Raw genomic sequence first — 17919 nt, 5'->3', positions numbered from 1 at the left:
TCCCTCTGCCCCTACCCCTGCTCATCCTTTCTTTCTCAAATACATAAATAAATCTTTAAAAAATAATAATAAGGGATGCCTGGGTGGCTCAGTTAGTTAAGCATCTGCTTTCAGCTCAGGTCATGATTCCAGGGTCCTGGGATCAAGCCCCGCTTCCGGCTCTTTGATCAGTGGGGAGTCTGCTTCCCCCTCTGCCTGCCCCTCCCCCTGCTTGTGATTTCATTGTCTCTCTCTCTGTCAAATAAATAAAATCTTTAATAATAATAATAATAATAATAATTTGCAGCTTTTTTCCCCTCTCATGGCAACACAAAATCCTGGTGCATCACACAGAGTCACTGAAATAAATATACACCAGCATATAAATGTGCAAAATACACACACCCAGTTCACAGATTTGGAAACCGAGACTCTGAAAGGTTAAAGCACCTTATACAAGGTCACATAACTCCAGACACCACTCTAAAACACTCAGAGACAAAGTATAAAAGTCATTTCACTTTAATACAAAATCATGTAAAGAAATGTTAGCAAAATCGAATGTTCATTAAGTATCCGTGAAATCATCCCCGGAATGTTGATACAATTTTTTCCTGGATTCTCTCCTCCTCATTCCCTTTGGGCTCAGGAAATTTGCTGCTGCTAAAGACCCAGGTCATCTGTGAGACCAGACAAGCAGAACACACATCTGCATGCCAGAGGCCCCTCCCAGCAGCTGGCGTGCAGCAGGAAGTGGGCCTCATTTTGCTTTCCTTCTGCTGTCTCGATTTCTTTGTGCCACTTCCCCGGCCCTAGCCAAGCCTTCAGGGGAGTCCAGCTCTGTGGCCTGGGGAAAAAATGATCACGAGAGAGCCTCACCTCCTTCCTCCTTGGTGGCTTTCAGGGAAAACAGGTGAGCAAGTGTAGTGAGTATGTGTGGCACTGAGAGATGAATTTGGAAGTCTTGGTGCATCGCCTTCTTGAGTCCAAGAACCTCATAATCGTGCCTTTCGGTCTACATCTGTTTCCCCGATCGGAAAGAGAACCTGGGTGTAGAGAGAGAAGGGTACAGACAGAATGAAGCAGGGAGCGCAGAACCCTGCAGAATCGGGGACAGGCTCTTGCAGGCCACTGACTCAAACACTTGCTCAGGGCTCAGGGACGGGGCAGGCACTGTTCTGGGGGTTTCCATCTACCAGCTCATTTCACACTCATAACTCCTCAATGAAGTCAGTGCCCTCAATATCCCTATTTTATAGATTAACAAACTGAGGTCCTTCAAGGTTCAGTAACAGGCCCAGGGTCAGACAGTAAGTTGCGGAACCAGGAGTTGGACCCAGAGTCCACTTATGCACGGGGCTATGCGGAAAAATGGTGTCTGAGCCTTTTTTTTTTTTTTTCTTAATTTCAGGAGGTTTTATTGTGGAGGAAGCATCCACGTTACCTACAATTATAAAACAGATCTTCGCAGTGAATAAAGTTCGGCATGTAAATTCTTTTTTTTTTTTTTTTTAAATATTTTATTTATTTGTCAGAGTGAGCACAGGCAGACAGAGTGGCAGGCAGAGGCAGATGGAGAAGCAGGCTCCCGCTGAGCAAGGAGCCCGATGTGGGACTCGATCCCAGGATGCTGGGATCACGACCTGAGCCGAAGGCAGCTGCTTAACCAACTGAGCCACCCAGGCGTCCCTCGGCATGTAAATTCTTGGAGAAAACCTAGATATCCCCCGAGACCTGATTACCAAACGTTCAATGTTTCTCCCTGTCCTATGCAAAGTTTTGAAAAGGAAGAAATCTCTCTGGGGTTGATCACAAAGTTCAGTCTGCAGCTGTGAGAAAGACCCAGAGCTGGCTGGAGGGTTGGAAAGCCAGTGACGGGGAAAGGGGCTGGTGCTTCCTGTCGGAGGCAAAGCCCCGGAGCACTGAGCGAGGTTAGCAGCTCTGCCCACAATGGCTGGGGCGGGCCCTGGACTAGTGTTGGGATCCAGGCATTAGGGCTCAGCCGTCCTCCCCTCAGCCTGTACACATCCCCCCCACCCGCCTGTTCCCTGTCTCAGGAAGTGACATCACCCCCACCTCGTCATTCATGCCAGGACCCCGGGAGTTGTTCTCAGCTCCTCCCCCCATCTGCTATATGTTAGTCATCCTGCCCCAAACATGTTCCTAATCCCGACACTCCTCGTCTCCTGCACTGCCACCCACCCAGTCCAAGTCACCACGAAGAGCACGATGGCCCTCCTGCCGCCCCCTGCAATCCACTCAGATGACAGTCAGAATGACCGTGTTGTCCTACAGAGCTGACTAAGTCATTTCTCACCTCACACCCCTCCGTGGCTCCCCACTGCCCTCAGGATAAAGCCCCAAACCCTTCTTAGCACGACCTACTTCCTCAGAAAGCCGTTCATTCATTCATTCATCCTATTTTAGCTATTCATTCATTCATTCATTCATTCAATCAATAAGCTCGTGAAATTGTGCCCATGAAATTGTGGCCTCATGCTCATTAGACACATGACCTCAGGCTAGCGTGTGCACAGAACAAACAGCTTATTTTTGCTGTATCAGGCTCAAGCTCTAAGGGGCCCTAAGGGGTGGGGGCAGTGTACGGAGGCCCCGGCTCCCTCCCCACCAGGCCTGGTCTTACTAGTTGCTGTGTCTCTCTGCTGACCACCCCCTGCCCTTTCCCTCATAGGTCCCGCACTCCCGTTGCCATGCTGGGCTGCTTCTCTATCCCTTGCTGGTTCCCTTAACCCTGCTCACATCTGTAAGCTGTCCCTTCTTTAAAGCTTTTCAGTCACTCCCTTTAAGTGTGCTATTTGTTTCTTGCCAGGACTCTGGCAAGAGTCCCTCCCACACCCCCCATCGCTCATCCACATTAAGTGTCTGGCCCCCACAGGCATTTTTTGTTAGAGATTTTATTCATTTATTTGAGAGAGAAAGAGCATGAGAGGAGAGAGGTCAGTGGAAGTAGCAGACTCCCTGCCGAGCAACGAGCCCGCCACGGGACTCGATCCCGATCCCGGGACTCCAGGATCACGACCTGAGCCGGAGGCAGCCGCTTAACCAGCTGAGCCACCCAGGCGGCCCTCCCATAGGCATTTTAAAAAAATATTTTATTTATTTATTTGACAGAGAGAACACAAGCAGGGGGAGCGGCAGGCAGAGGGAGAGGGAGGAGCAGGGCTCCGCTGTCTCAGGATGCTGGGATCCTCAGCCGAAGGCAGGCGCTTAAACACTGAGGCACCCAGCACACCCCCCAACCCGTCCCACCCCCCAGGCATTTGAGGTTCCTGACCGAGGTGCTTCTCAGTTCTGTCCGAGGAGTCAGGGGCTGGTACTTGTCACCAGGACAGACATTCCCAGAGCGGCCAAAGCAAATGGGCTGTTTGCTTCCTGGAGCAAGAGGGAAAGGCGCACCTCATTGCACTGCCACTTGTCAGCTGAGAAGGCGTGTCTCAAAGTGTCTCAAAGTGTCTCAAAGTGTCTCAAAGTAAGCCAAGGGTTCTCTACATCAGAGTTACCCGGGAAATTTGTCAGAAATCCAGATTTCTGGGCTTCATCCTGGATTTGACTTCTGAGAATCTGAATTTCATTTTATCTTATTTTATTTTTTTTAAAGATTTTGTTTATTTATTTGACAGAGAAAGAGATCACAAGTAGGCAGAGAGAGAGAGGAGGAAGCAGGCTCCCTTCCAAGCAGAGAGCCTGATGCGGGGCTCAAGCCCAGGACCCTGAGGTCATGACCTGAGCCAAAGGCAGAGGCTTAACCCACTGAGCCACCCAGGTGCCCAAGAATACGAATTTTATTTTTATTTTAATTTCTTTTTAAGATTTTATTTATTTATTTGACAGACAGAGATCACAAGTAGGCAGAGAGGCAGGCGGTGGGGGAGCAGGCTCCCCACGGAACAGAAAGCCCGATGGGGCTCGATCCCAGGGTCCTGGGCTGAGCTGAAGGCAGAGGCTTTAACCCCCGAGACACCTAGGCGCCCTGAGAATCTGAATTTTAAACAAGACCCACATTCTGGGCACCTGGGTGGTTCAGTGGGTTAAAGCCTCTGCCTTCAGCTCAGGTCACGATCCCAGGGTCCTGGGATCGAGCCCCACATCAGGCTTTCTGCTCTGTGGGGAGCCTGCTTCCTCCTCTCTCTCTCTCTGCCTGCCTCTCTGCCTACTTGTGATCTCTGTCTGTCAGATAAATAAAAAAATTTAAAAAAAAAAGACCCCACATTCTATGGTTTGAGCCTTAGCACCCGAAGAAATGAGGGATTAACAAGGGAGCATAAACACGAAGGACGTATTCAAAGGAAATCACGTTATGTGTCCCAACGATGGGAGACAAAGGGTCCCCTAAAGTTGGAAGTAAGAGCGGGTCAGTCCCTTAGTCAATTAAGGTTCTGCCTTCAGCAGGAGTCATGATCCCGGAGTCCTGGGATCAAGCCCCGCATTGGGCTACCTGCATAGCCTCCTCTCTCTCCCTCTGCCCTTCCCCCAACTTGTGCTGTTTCTCTCTCTTTCAAATAAATAAATAAAATCTTAAAAAAAATAAAAGTTGGAGGTAAGAGAGGTAATGAATCAGCACCCCTGCCCCTTTTTAAAGTAATCTCCACACTCAACATGGGTCTCTAACTCATGACCCCGAGATCAAGAGTCACGTGTTCCTCCAACTGAGCCAAGCCCCCATGAATCCCCCTTAAACTCTAATAATTCTTGTTGTTTTTGTAGTATTATTCTATCACAGGGAGGCAGTAGTGTAGAACCTGGACTTCTCGGGTTCAAATCCTGACTTTACTCTTTACCATCTGGGTGACCTCCGGCAAATTACTTTGCCCCCTAGTATCTGTTTCTCCACCTGTAGAATGGAGATGTGACCGCTCCTACGTCCCAGGGTCACCGTGAAGAGTCTATGAATTAATATAGGTCAAGTGCTTAGATTACTGCCTCACAGATCTCACGATAGTCCATCCCCGAATTTTCCTATCAGCCGTAGCACCACCAACCAGGACGTCCCCACCCGGGGTAGCTGGCCAGCCTCCTCGGGCCTCCACTCCTTCCCACGGCAGTGAGTTAGTGCAACGGAGCAGCAAGTAACTCACAGCTTCCTTATGATTGTCTTCTCCTCTTTGTTACTGCTGGCCTTGCTGGTCCTGGCGACAAGGGCATCTTTTTCTCTTCTTCCTCCTGGGCCTTCTCTTGGTGGAATCAGACCACTGGGGAAAAGGGGATGAATAAAAGGATTGTTTTATTGCAGACCTGTCTGTGCAGCTCTGAAAGTAAAGGGTCTTAATAATAATAATAATTATATTAGTATCATTGAAAGTTAGCATCAGAGAGATTCTGCTTCTTCCCATGTTGATACCTCTTCTTTCTTTCTTTCTCTTGTCTAAATGCATTGGCTAGTACTTCAAGCTTCTCCACTTTCTAGGAATATGGCCACATATCAATTCTCTACCTTAAGCCTTGATTTTTCTCATCAATAAAATGAGGATACTAAGAGGGACGTCTGGATGGCTCAGTCAGTTAAGTGTCTGCCTTTAGCTCAGGTCATGATCTTGGGGTCCTGGGATCGAGCACCACCTTGGGCTCCTGGCTGAGGAGTCTGCTTCTGCCTCTCCCTCTGCCCCTCCCCTCCCACTTGTGCTCTCTCTCTCTCAAATAAATAAATAAAATCTTTTTAAAATTAAACAAATAAATTAAGTAAAATAAAAGCTATAGTAAGTCAGATGGTAACAAGAGTTAAATTTGTATTGATTGATAAGCTATTGAGGTCAGCTGACTTAAAGATGACCAGAGCATTCCCCCGGACTTGATGTGCAGAAGCTGGAAGAAAGCTGTTCTCTCTCATCTGTCCAGCTGGGACTGCCGGTAGCCACGTTTCCTAAGATTCCTAGAAGGTGTGTCTATAACACAAGACAACGAGGCCAACACGGAGAAGCAAGGAGGAAAGAAAGAGGACCTAGCTGTAGGTTTTTTTCTTTATTTCTGCAAGCAGTCGCACGATCCCTCCTAGCTATGTGGGTTAATAAATTCCCTTTTGTACTTGAGCTAGTTTGAATTGGATTTCTGTCACTTGCAACCAAAAGAAGGCTGACCACAGCGCAATGTAGCAGTGTACGAAATACTTCACACATTGCTTATTAACTGCACTTAGGTCTCTTGCTGTGGCATCTGCTGGTTCATTTATACCTGTGGTGTTTCCCCTTCCTACAGACTGGATCGGGTCTCCCAGAATCCATGTATTGAAGCCCCAAGCCCCAATGTAATGGTATTTAGAGATGGGGCCTTTGGGAGACAATTAAGTTTGGATGAGGTCAAGAGGGTGGGGGCCCCATGGTTGGATTAGAGCCCTTGTAAGAGGACATGTCTGAGGGCTTCCTCTCTTCAGTGTGTGCAAGAAGCCACAAAGAGGGGCGCCTGGGTGGCTCAGTGGGTTAAAGCCTCTCTGCCTTCGGCTCAGGTCATGATCTCAGGGTCCTGGGATCAAGCCCCGCATTGGGCTCCCTGCTCACTGGGGAGCCTGCTTCCCTTCCTCTCTCTCTGCCTGCCTCTCTGCCTACTTGTGATCTCTGTCAAGTAAATAAATAAAATCTTAAAAAAAAAAAAAAAAGAGTTTGAGACAGCAGGCTCCATCCTTCTCTCTCCTTTGCAAAGAGGGAGCTCTTATTATTTAATATTATTATTTACAATTTATTATAGTATTAATGCATCATTAAATTATTATTAATAACTCCTCTTTTCTATTATCTATTGTTACATAAACCCTAAGCCACAGTGATTTTAAACAAGGAAGATCTATGACTTCCCATGGTGACTCCATTTCTTATGGTTGGCTTGGTGGGTCACCTGGAGGCTGGGCACAGCTGGGACCGTCTGCTGGGGCACCTCTGTTCTTTGTGTGATGTCTCCATGGTCCTACCTTGAGCTTGCTCACAGTACTGTGATCTCAAGCATTCCACGAGGACCAAAATGGAAGCTGCAACAGACCTCCCCTAACCTCAGAAGCCAAACAGCATCGCTTCCACAACATTCCATTGGTCAAAGCAAGTCACCGGGCTGCCCAGACTCATGAAGAAAGAAAAATAAGACTCTACCTCTTGAGGGGGTAGAAAAGGCGCCCTGCAGAAGGCATGCAGGATGGGAAAAACTATGGCCATCTTCGGAAGCAGGCTACCACGTCCGCCCCAAGGAAAAACCACCACTGGTATGACCTTGGACCTCGAAACTGATGCAGTTGCTAGGAGACTACCTCAGCTGACATGCTGGTTTTTCCAGAATACAGGACCCAAGTGAGTAAACAGAATCCTGCCATCAGCTGTCCTCTACCAGATGGGAAGTACATGGCTGCTGCTCTCCGGTAATTCAAAACTGGAAAGAAAGCATGTCGCTCTATTCGCTACCAAGCTGCTCAAACCCCATTTCAGCCGATCCTGTCCTTAACTACCTGTGTCTGAAGCACTTATTCGATGAGAGGAAGACAGGTCTTTCCATTAAAATGGTTCCAACCTCAGCAGAAGGAAGGCGATTAAATTCCTGTTGGCAGAACTCAGCCCTTTAGGATTTGGCTTGCTAGAATATTTTTACTGTACTGCTCCTCCTTCAGGGATCCTACGTTGAATGGATTTATTTATTTTTTCAATATTTTATTTATTTATTTGAGAGACAGAGACAGAGAGAGAGAGCCTGAGTCGGGGGGGAGGGGCAGAGGGAGAGGCCGACGTCCGGCTGAGCAGGGAGCCCGACCTGGGGCTCCCGAGATCATGACCTGAGTGAAGGCAGATGCTTCACTGACTGAGCCCCCCCACAGGGTGCCCCTGAGTCAGCGTATTTCTTCCTTCTAAACTTTCAGAGTCCAAACATGGCATGATAACTAAATGCATAGGCTCTGATATCAGGCTGTCTGAGGTCACATCTCACCATTGCCACCATCAGCTATGGGACTTCAGGCAGGTGACCTGATCTTCATGAACCATAGAACACCTTGGAGATGACATCACCTTAGCTCACCTTGCTGTGAGCACTAGCGGAAATGATGCTTGCAATCCACTGGGCAGAGTGCCTGGCATGCAGGGTGCGGGGACAAACATTAGCTGGCCCCGAGTTTTTATTCTCCTGGGCTTTCCTTCTTCTGTCTCTAAGGGAATCTGCTTTGTTTAACTCAACGGTTTCCCAGAATTATTCGACCACATAGCCCCCTTTCTTTTTCTTTCCTTCTTTCCTTCCGAGTCCCCTTTTCAAGAAGCACTTACATGAAAGGAAACATTTTGGGGAACAGGGTGCAAATGCATACAGCAAAGTGCAAACCCAATAGGTCAACAGCTTCCTATTTCCTGTCTTGCTGGTGCTACAACCTATTCCCTACACTTGTTATTGTGATTTTTTTTTTAGGATTTTATTTTATTTTATTTTATTTTTTTAAGATTTTATTTATTTATTTGACAGACAGAGATCACAAGTAGGCAGAAGCAGGCAGAGAGAGAGGGGGAAGCAGGCTCCCTGCTGAGCAGAGAGCCCTATGTGGGGCTCGATCCCAGGACCCTGAGATCATGACCTGAGCTGAAGGCAGACGCTTAACTAAGGAGTCACCCAAGGGCTCCTTCCCCCAATTTTTAAAAAAAGAAGGCTCCACACCCAATGCGGGGCCTTGAATTCAGGACCCCGAGATCAAGACTTGCATGCTCTATCAACAGAGCCAGCCAGGTGCCCCTCACGTTTGACCTTTTAAAACACTAAACCGGGGGCGCCTGGGTGGCCCAGTCGGTAGAGCTTATGACTCGTAATCTCAGGGTAGTAAGTTCAAGCCCCACACTGGGCATGGAGCGTCCTTAAAAAAAAATAATAATAAATAAACAAAAGATAAACACAAACAAAGCAAGCAGCAAACCAGATCTTGTCATTTCCTTGATTAAAACTTTCCAGTGACTCCTCACTACCCTTACAATAAAAGTAGAATCCTTCCCGGGGCTCACTAGGCACACCTCTCTCATTGTCTACCTGTGCTCCAGCTTCCACCATGCTGGGTCTCTCAAAATGGAGACGGTGGTTCCCCGCTCAGGGTCTTAGGGCTTCTCACTCCTCTCTTGCCCTACTGATCTTTCGATGGTCGGCTGCTTCTTGTCATTCGCCTCACAGGAACCTTCACTGACTACCCCATGTAAAACAGGCCCCTCTTAAAGCCTCTGCCTTCGGCTCAGATCATGATCTCAGGGTCCTGGGATCGAGTCCCGCATCGGGCTCTCTGCTCAGCGGGGAGCCTGCTTCCTCCTCTCTCTCTGCCTGCCTCTGCCTACTTGTGATCTCTGTCTGTCAAATAAATAAATAAACAAAATCTTTAAAAAAATAAAAATAAAAATAAAACGGGCCCCTCCTCTAGCCCCCAGCCTTTGCTGCCATATGTCACCTTGGTTTTTTTGTTTTGTTTAGAGAAGGAGAGAGACAGAAAAAGAGGAGGGGGGAGGGGCAGAAGGAGAGGGAGAGAGAGCATCTCAAGCAGGCTGCACACCAGCAAGGCATGTGACACAGGGCCTGCTCCCACAAGCCCGAGATGATGACTTGAGCCAAAATGAGATGATGACCGGATACCAAACCGACTGCGGGCCCCCCAGGCGCCCCGTCACCTTGGTTTCCAGTCTTTGGAGCACTTACCACCACTACCCTGCATGTCCATCTCAGACTTCCTTGTCACTTGCCTGTCTTCCCCCTAGACTAGCACGGACTGCCTCTGTTTCGTTCACTGCTACAGCCCGGGGCCAGCGACAGGGCCTGGCACCAATCAGGTCTCCATAAACTGGCCGCGCGAACGGAGGGACAAAGAGCGTGTCAAGGAGCTGCGGGCAGGGCCGGCCCGGCGGTGCGGGGTGCCCGGGGCAGCCCAGCCCCACCTCTTATAGCACTGCAGCTCCTCCTGCACCACCAGCAGCTGGGACTTGAGCTTGTTGCGCTCCTGGAGCACATCCCGCAGCTCCTGGAGAGTGAAGCGGGGTCGGTTGGGGTCTGTCAGGTCAACCACCATTTTGTCTGGTCCCAGGTCTACCTGTAAGGAAAGACGTTGGCGAATGGTAAAGAAGCTAGAGTTCTAAGTACCATTTTCTGAAGAAAAGAACCAGGGCTCCTTGGGGGAATGGCCGATGCCAGGGCTGGACCAGGGAAACCATGAGATGAACCTGGAATGTTCCCTGGTGTAAGGGATGGAGGCGTATCAGAACGACAGTCTAAAGGAGCTCCCACCGGCAAGACTGAGAACAAGCTGAGTATCGGAATGAATAATCACGATGACCCTTCGAATAAAAAGAGAATTCAGGAGTTCATACTTAAAATTTAAAAATTTAAATTAGTTAATTAATGGGAATGTGAGGGTTAAATTTTTGTGTCTGCTTGGCTGGGCTAAAGACTGCCCAGCTAGCTGGTTAAACATTATTTCATGGTGTGTCTATGAAGGTGTTTCTGGAAGACATGAGCATTTGGACCGATGCACTGAGAAGAGCAGATGGCCCTCCCTGCTGGGTGGGCGGGCATCATCCAATCCACTGAGGGCCTGAATAGAACAAAAGGAGGAATGAGGGTAAATTCTGAGCTCTGTCTGTTGATGTGGGACATCCTCCTTCTTGGGCCCTCAGACTTTGACACTCCTGGACCTTGGGCTTTTGGTCCCAGGCTGGGACTTACACTGCTGGCCCCCCGCCCCAGTTAAGACTTCTTGGTTCTCTAGCTTGAAGACTGAAGGCTGTCTCAGCCTCCATACATGTATGAACCAAGGCCTCAAATATCTCTCCTCTTCATATGGATAGCTGTATCCACTATTGGTTCTGTTTCTCTGGAGAACTCTGACTACAACAGGGAAAGAAGAGGGGAATCTGTGCTTTACAGCAGAAGACCAATTAATGCATGTAGAAGATGAGAGAGTGGCACAATCATCCTTTTGGGGTGCCTGGCTAGCTCAGTTCGTAGCTTGGAGTTGTGGGTTTAAGCCCCATGTTCGGTGTAGAGATGACTTAAAAATAAAATCTTTATCAGGAAAAAAAATTGTTTTTTAACCAACTTTGTAATGATTGATTCAGGGAAAACTAATGAATGGATCTAAAAACTTTTAGTTAAAAGCCTGTCGGGGAACAGAATATTTTCCAGTTTGGAAGTATTTTCCCGCAAGTATTTATGAATTACAAAGAGGAATAAAGGCCCCTATACAGTGCAGAAATCTTGCAGACACCACATTAACCAAGGGCTACAAGTTGACATCACCAGTAATGATCAACGAAGACAAGTGCCTCCTGATAGTAAGGACTATGACACAGCATCACTTCAGGGCTGTTCCTGCTAAACACGTATCACTTGGATCCACCCATGACACCTCAGAACAAACCCAAATCGAAGGACACTCTACCAACCAATCCATAATCTTCAAAAATGTCAAGGTCGTAAAGAGACAAGGAAAGCTGAGGAACTCCTTCTCAGGTGACTGAAGAGAAGTGCCAACCAAAGGTACTGTGTAACCTGGGACTGGGTCCTGCCCTAGAAAAAGGATGCCGTAAAGGACATTATTGTGCATTTAATAGGGGTAATATATTAGGTCTTTGTATCCTGTCACTTTTTCCCTCTAAGTTCAGTCATTTACTTGTGGCTATGCAATAGTATGTCTTATGGGATACTCACTGAACTATTCAGGGTAAAGGACCCTAATTTTTTTGTTTGTTTGTTTAAAGATTTTATTTGTTTATCTGACAGAGAGAGAGAGAGCACAAGCCGAGGAATGGCAGGCAGAAGGAGAAACGGGCTCCTGGCTAAGCAAGGAGCCAGATGTGGGGCTCGATCTCAGGACCCTCAGATCATGAGCCAAAGGCAGACGCTCAACCAGCTGAGCCACCCAGGTGCCCCGGACCCTAATCATTTACTAATCCTGCAACTTACGTAATGTCTGTTCAGATCATTGAGGAAAACTAGTAGTGAAGATATAATATAGACACATACTGTTTCTGTATATGCATACATACATACCCATATATGTGTTTTGTGTGCATTTATATACACTTTGGTGTGTATCTTCTAAGACATACTACACACTACACACACACAAAACTGAAGACAACACCTGAATCCCGGTGAAAGGTGTACAGGTGTTCATTGTGCTTTTCCTGCAACTCTCCCATGGGTTTGAAATGTTTTCTAACTAAAACTTAAGCAACTGTTTGAAAACAACCTACATGTCCACGAACAGTAGCCCAGTTAAGGAAAAACTAAGGCAGAACCACACCGGAATGTTGTGCAGCTGACAGAGAGAACAAGGCACAGTATAAAGAGATAGTAGTAACGATGAGCACATTCCTGCGATCAGACTGACCCGGATCAGGGTGTTTGAACACTCCCGGGGAACAGGCACTGATTGCGGGAGGCGTGGGACTCCTTGACCTCCGTGAGGTGTAATTTAACACTACATGTTATCTGAATTTCAGATGCTGCTTCCCTTTGATCCAGTGCCTCCATTTCCTCAAGGCACTCTCCCTCAGGAGCCAAATGGTTTCAGTGTTGCATGTGCTAAGAGTAAATGGTCGGAACATAAACATCTTTTGATGGGAGACTGGTTAAAGCAGAGAATCGTAACCTTTTTTGTGCCACGGACCCTTTTGGCAGCCTGGGAAAGCCCACGCGGCCCTCCTCCAAACAATGTGTTAAAAATGTATAAAATGAAAGGCACAGAATTATAAGGAGACCAACTAAGAAGACATAACACTCATCAAAATCTTTTAAAAACAAATTCATGATTAATATACCTGCCTCTTTATTAAGTAAAGTGAGCTAGACGCAGGTCTGGTGAAATACTGAACAAAAACGAAACTTTGAGATGTGAACGACACCGTAATGGGACATGAAAATATCTGTGATTTCCATCGGTGATCGTCACAGGCATTGCTAATATTACTGTAGTTTGTTGTCTATATTCACAGGTGGAGAAAGTGACACATTTCAGCTGGAAGTTAATGAAATGAAAATATAATTTTTTTTCCCATGCAAGGGCATGGACCTCTTGGATTAGAATCAATGATTCCCTTGGGCATCCAAGAACTTCAGATTAAGAACCCTCAGCTGAACAATTGATAATACCATCCAATGGAAGTTTTCCTCATTAAAAGACGAGGAAGCTCTTTCTGTCCTGCTTTAATTCACCTTTCATGGTATGTTAAGTGAAAATACACAAAAGGCAGAAATGGGTATATGTTATCATACCATTTGTGTAAAAAGTGGAGACATATTTTCATATCTGCTTCTATTTCCATGAAGTATCTCTGGAAGGATACATAAGAAACTGATCATTTGGGGCGCCCGGGTGGCTCAGTGGGTTAAGCTGCTGCCTTCGGCTCAGGTCATGATCCCGGGGTCCTGGGATCGAGCCCCGCATTGGGCTCTCTGCTCAGCAGGGAGCCTGCTTCCTCCTCTCTCTCTGCCTGACTCTCTGCCTACCTGTGATCTCTCTCTGTCAAATAAATAAATAAAATCTTTAAAAAAAAAAAAAGAAAGAAACTGATCATTTACATTTTTTCCAGGGAGAGCGAGTGGGCAGCTGGGCGTGGAAAGAGGTGGGGAGGTCGATTTTTCAAGGCAAATGCCTTTGCACCTTTTGAATTTGGAACTTAAATTTTTTTTAAAAAGAGGGGCACCTGGGTGGCTCAGTCGGTTGGGTGTCTGCCTTGGGCTCAGGTCATGATCCCGGGGTCCTGGGATGGAGCCCTGCATTGGGCTCCCTGCTCAGAGGGAAGTCTGCTCTCTGCCCTCTCCCTCTGCCCCTTCCCCTGACTCATGCTGTCTCTCTCTCCCTCTCTCTCTCAAATAAATAAATTTTAAAATCTTTAATTTTTTTTTTTTTTTTTTTTTTTTTTTTTTTAAGGAAGGAAAGGGACGCCTGAGTGGCTCAAGTCAGTTAGGCATCCAACTCTTGTTCTTGGTTCAGGTCATGATCTCAGGGTCATGAGACGGAGCCCCAGTTGGGCTCCGTGGTCAGCGTGGAGTCAGCTTGGGATTCTCTCTCTCCCTCTGCCCCTCTGCCCACTCATGACCCCTCTTTCTCTCTCAAAATAGATAAATAAATAAAATCTTAAAAAAGAAAGGCAACAAAAATACTTCACACCCATTCGAGTGGCTACTGTAAACAGACAAAACAGAATAGAACGAATGGTGGTAGGGAGGTAGGAAAGTTGGAATTCTTGGGTACTGCTGGTGGGGATGTAAAATGGTACACTTACTATGGAAAACCACATGGAAGAGCCTTAACAAATTAAAAATAGAATTATCCTAGGATCCAGCAATTCCACTTCTAACTACACACCCCAAAGCATTGAAAGCAGGGACATGACGAGATCTGTATACACCCATTTTTTTTTTAAAGACTTATTTATTTTTTGGAAGAGAGAAAAAGAGCATGTGCTTGCAAGCAGAGGGAGGGCCAGAGGGAGAGAGAGAGAATCCTCAAGCAGACTCTCTACTGAGTAGGGAGCACAACTCAGGCCTGGATGCCAGAACCCAGGATCGTGACTTGAGCCCAAGTCAAGAGTTGAATGCTGAACAGACTCGAGCCACCCGAGAACCCCAGTGTACAGCCATGTTCACGGCCGCATTACTCACACTAACCAAAAGGCGGAAGCAACCCAGGTGTCCCTTGACAGGTGAATGGATAAACCAAGATCCACACAATGGAATACTATCCAGCCCCTAAAAGGAAGGAAATTCTGATACACACCACAATGTGGATGAACCCTGAAGACATTATGTTAAATGAAATAAGCCAGTGACAGAAGGGCAAATACCATATAATTCTACTTATATGAAGCGCCTGGAAGAGGCAAGTTCACAGAGATAGAACATGGACGGGGGCGGGGGAGCACGGAGCTGGTGTTTACTGGGGACAGGGTTTCGGTTTTGCAAGATGAAAAGAATTCGGGCAGGAATGGAGAGGGATGGTTGCACAACCAGGTGAGTGTACTTAATGACACTTAAGTGTGCACTTAAAAATGGCTGGGGTGGTAAATTTTATGTGTATTTTACCGCAATTAAAAATAACTTAAAAATTAAAAAACCCCGAAAAAAACCAGTAAGTGTATTTTTACAAACTGCCTAGTGGTGCTAAACAAATTCATTCTCTCTGCTCCTTTCCCCACCCCTGTTCCTAACACTGCGGTTTGGGAGGAAAATGCCATCTCACTGCAGGCTTATAAAGCCTGTCCGCTGTGCCCCACACAGGAAATCACCCAGGTCCAGAGCACGCGGTACACGGTCCGTGGTGCGGGTCCCTCTATATCCTCATTCCTGGGCTTGGAGGTGGCAGGGATGATGAGCTCAGAACGTGAGCAGAGCCGTCCTGAGCAAGTCACTTAACTTCTCCCGAGTCTCAAAAGCCAGGCTACGCATCACAATACTCAACTGTCTCTTATGATGGACAGTAAAGTAGAAATGTATACAAGCACAGTCGTCACGGGGACAAACGAACCTAGAATAACTACCAGGGAAGTGACCAGAAACCTTCACTCTTTTCCCTGCGAATGTCAGCAACCCTGTTGCTCTTGCCCTTTCTTGGAACGCTTCTCAGTTTGTGATCTTGTACTGCAGTTCTGGAGGCAGGGTACCTTACTTCTCCCATTAGACGGGAGCTCTGGGAGGGCAGAGTCCCCGTCTAATTTACCTCTGCGGCCCCAGGGTCCAGCACGGTGTAATCATTCATCAAATGTCATTCCAACAAACAAGGTCGAATGTCTGTACACCGTGTGCAGTGGTGAAGTGAAGAACTGGCATCTCTGAGTTCACCTGTACCTCTTACTTGCAGTAATCCTCTGGTAAATTACTTAACTGTCCTATTCCTCCGTTTCTGTAAAACGGGTATACTGATAGTAAGAGGACTAAATGAGATAGTCCACTTAGAACAGCTTTTTTTTTTTTAAGTATGGCTGGAGAGCCATTAGTCATTCATATTGATTTAATCAATTGTAACAAGAATTTAAAATAGAATAGGCAAGTAAAGGGATGCCTGGTTGGCTCAGTCGGTTAAACATCTGCTTTCAGCTCAGGTCATGATCCCACGGTCCTGGGATGGAGCCCCAGGTCTGGCTCCCTGCTCAGCAGGGAGCCTGCTTCTCCCTCTGCCTGCTGCTCCCCCCTGCTTGTGTGCTCATGCACACACACTCTCTCTCTAACAAACAAGTAAAGCCTTAAAAAAAAAAAAAAAAAGAAGAGGCAAGTGTGATTGTGCATCATATTTAATAAGGGTGAGTTAAGATCAATTGTTTCTTAAAACTTTTGTTTCATCAATATTGGAAAGTGATATAACGGGTAATTTTGTCAAATGGAGGCATAACATACATGTACTAACCTTGAGATTATCGCCTGATGATTTTTTTAAAAATATCTCTTCACTTCCTTGTTTTTTGTTTTAATTAGTTATTTGCCAAAACCAAGAGTCTTGCACTTAACGGACTGAGCCACCCAGGCACTTCTTGATGATTTTCAACATAGGTACACACCCATGTAATCACACCCAGATAAGCTCCCTATGAACCTCCCCTCCCAACTGGGGCTACCATCAATCTGTCTTCTATAAATAGAGATAATTTTGCCTGTTCTTGAATTTTGCATAAATATATAGTAGGCTCCGTTTTGTGCCTGGATCCTGTGCCTTAGTGTAATGTCTGTGAGAGTCACGCACACGCTTGTGTGTGTTAGCAGTCTGGTCTTTTTCACTGCTGCGTAGTACTCCACTGTGGGATCACACTATTTTAAAATCCATTCTTCCGTTGCACTTGTTCTAGTTTGGCACAATTCTGAATAAAGGTGCTCAGAACATTCTTACGGCCATCTTTTGGTGGTCCTGCTAAACCAAAAACTCCTGGGGCCAGAGCCCAGAAATCTGTGCTTTAACCAACACTCCTGGTGGTTTCGGGGCAGAGAGCCTCGGCGCTAGGTGAAGTCAAAAAGGCCCGAAGCCCCCGATTCAGAGCAAACTCAGCACAGGGCCTAGCACCTAGCAAGCGCTCGATAAATGTAACTGTGAGAACGTTTCTCATCTGAGGACTGGATGCTCCCCTCCCACGCAGCCCAGGCTGCTCCCGCAGGGCCCTGCTGCCGGCACTCACCTCCCGGCCGGCCGCCGAGCCCTCTGTCCGCAGCCCCTCCACCTCCTTCCTGAGGTTGTCCCTCTCCATCCTCAGCTCCTCCACCGTCAGGTTACCCTCATTCACCAGCGTCTCCAGCATCTCCAGGACGCGGACGATCTTGAACTGCAGCTGTGTCACCCGGGGGTCGCTGCCCAGGGCCATCAACTCGCGGCCCATCACGTAGGAGATGTCATACACGTCCTCGGCGGTCAGCTGGAAGGGGCTCTTGCCCAAAGCCCCCTCGGGCCCAGCCTCGTCCCCTTCCTCCTCCTCTTCTTCCTCCTCCTCTCGCAAAGGGGGTTCCTCCATGGCCACCCAGACCCCCGCAGCCACAGGAGCTGCTTTCTCAGAAACCCCAAACTTCTAACTTCCTCCCGGCGCAGAAAACTTTCCGCGGGGCTGAGACCCTGCCTGCCCCGGGCTGGGGGATGGCCCAGGAGCGGCCAATCAGCGCAGCCGAGGGGTGGGTCCGGGGCAGAAAGGCCGCGCTCCCGGGCTTCCAGGCCCAGCCGCGGGGTGCACCGGCCCTGCTGAGAACATTGCAGGGGGCCGGCCCCCAGGATGTGGTTTGGGGCACGAGAAGACAACAGAAAGGGAGGACAGCCGAGAAGAGGAACGGAGAGATTAAGGGGTGACCGCGATTGTCCCCGGGTGGGAGGTGTTGCCAACCGGGTGGGGGAGGGGCGGCCGCCTGAGCCCCGCCCTTGGTGACAGCCGCCGCCGCCGCTGGGTTTCCACGGAGACGGGGGCGGAGTTTCCACCGCGAGTCTGGGAAAGAGGGTAAAAAGCACACAACTTTTTCCTTTCTATGCTC

General features: G+C 47.8%; 2 protein-coding genes across 3 annotated transcripts; one reads left to right on the top strand and one right to left on the bottom strand.

Moving 5' to 3' along the window:
• The window catches only part of LOC111156510 (lysine methyltransferase 5A), a 69541-nt gene that overhangs the window by 22610 nt on the left and 29012 nt on the right, over window positions 1-17919 (top strand).
• LOC111156511 (Rab interacting lysosomal protein like 2) lies at window positions 479-17537 on the bottom strand. 3 transcript variants are annotated; one of them, XM_022517456.1, is made up of 4 exons: window positions 17081-17532; window positions 9858-10005; window positions 5076-5189; window positions 479-1025 (listed from the first exon to the last, which is right to left on the bottom strand). In XM_022517456.1, exons 1-4 carry the CDS (start codon window positions 17412-17414, stop codon window positions 995-997), a joined length of 627 nt encoding a protein of 208 aa, XP_022373164.1. In that variant the 5' UTR covers window positions 17415-17532; the 3' UTR covers window positions 479-994. The 3 variants fall into 3 exon arrangements, with proteins under 3 accessions (XP_022373164.1, XP_022373163.1, XP_022373162.1); XM_022517455.1 differs by having other exon boundaries at window positions 9858-10009; window positions 17085-17529; XM_022517454.1 differs by lacking the exon at window positions 479-1025 and adding an exon at window positions 3168-3372 and having other exon boundaries at window positions 9858-10009; window positions 17085-17537.

The sequence above is a fragment of the Enhydra lutris genome, unplaced genomic scaffold (genome assembly GCF_002288905.1).
Source record: "Enhydra lutris kenyoni isolate GAN:26980312 unplaced genomic scaffold, ASM228890v2 scaffoldscaffold46, whole genome shotgun sequence".
Lineage (NCBI taxonomy): Eukaryota > Metazoa > Chordata > Mammalia > Carnivora > Mustelidae > Enhydra > Enhydra lutris.
The sequence above is the reverse complement of the archived record's forward strand: the minus strand, read 5'-3'. Positions and strand labels throughout refer to the sequence as shown.

Bases quoted from the DNA above. Each gene is read 5' to 3' on its own strand.
- LOC111156511 (XM_022517454.1), bottom strand. From the start codon at position 17,414: ATGGAGGAACCCCCTTTGCGAGAGGAGGAGGAAGAAGAGGAGGAGGAA. The intron at 10,010-17,084 runs GTGAGTGCCGGC...CTTTCCTTACAG, and splicing joins GCTCGGCGGCCGGCCGGGAG to GTAGACCTGGGACCAGACAA. The intron at 5,190-9,857 runs GTGGGGCTGGGC...CCTTTTCCCCAG, and splicing joins GAGCTGCAGTGCTATAAGAG to TGGTCTGATTCCACCAAGAG.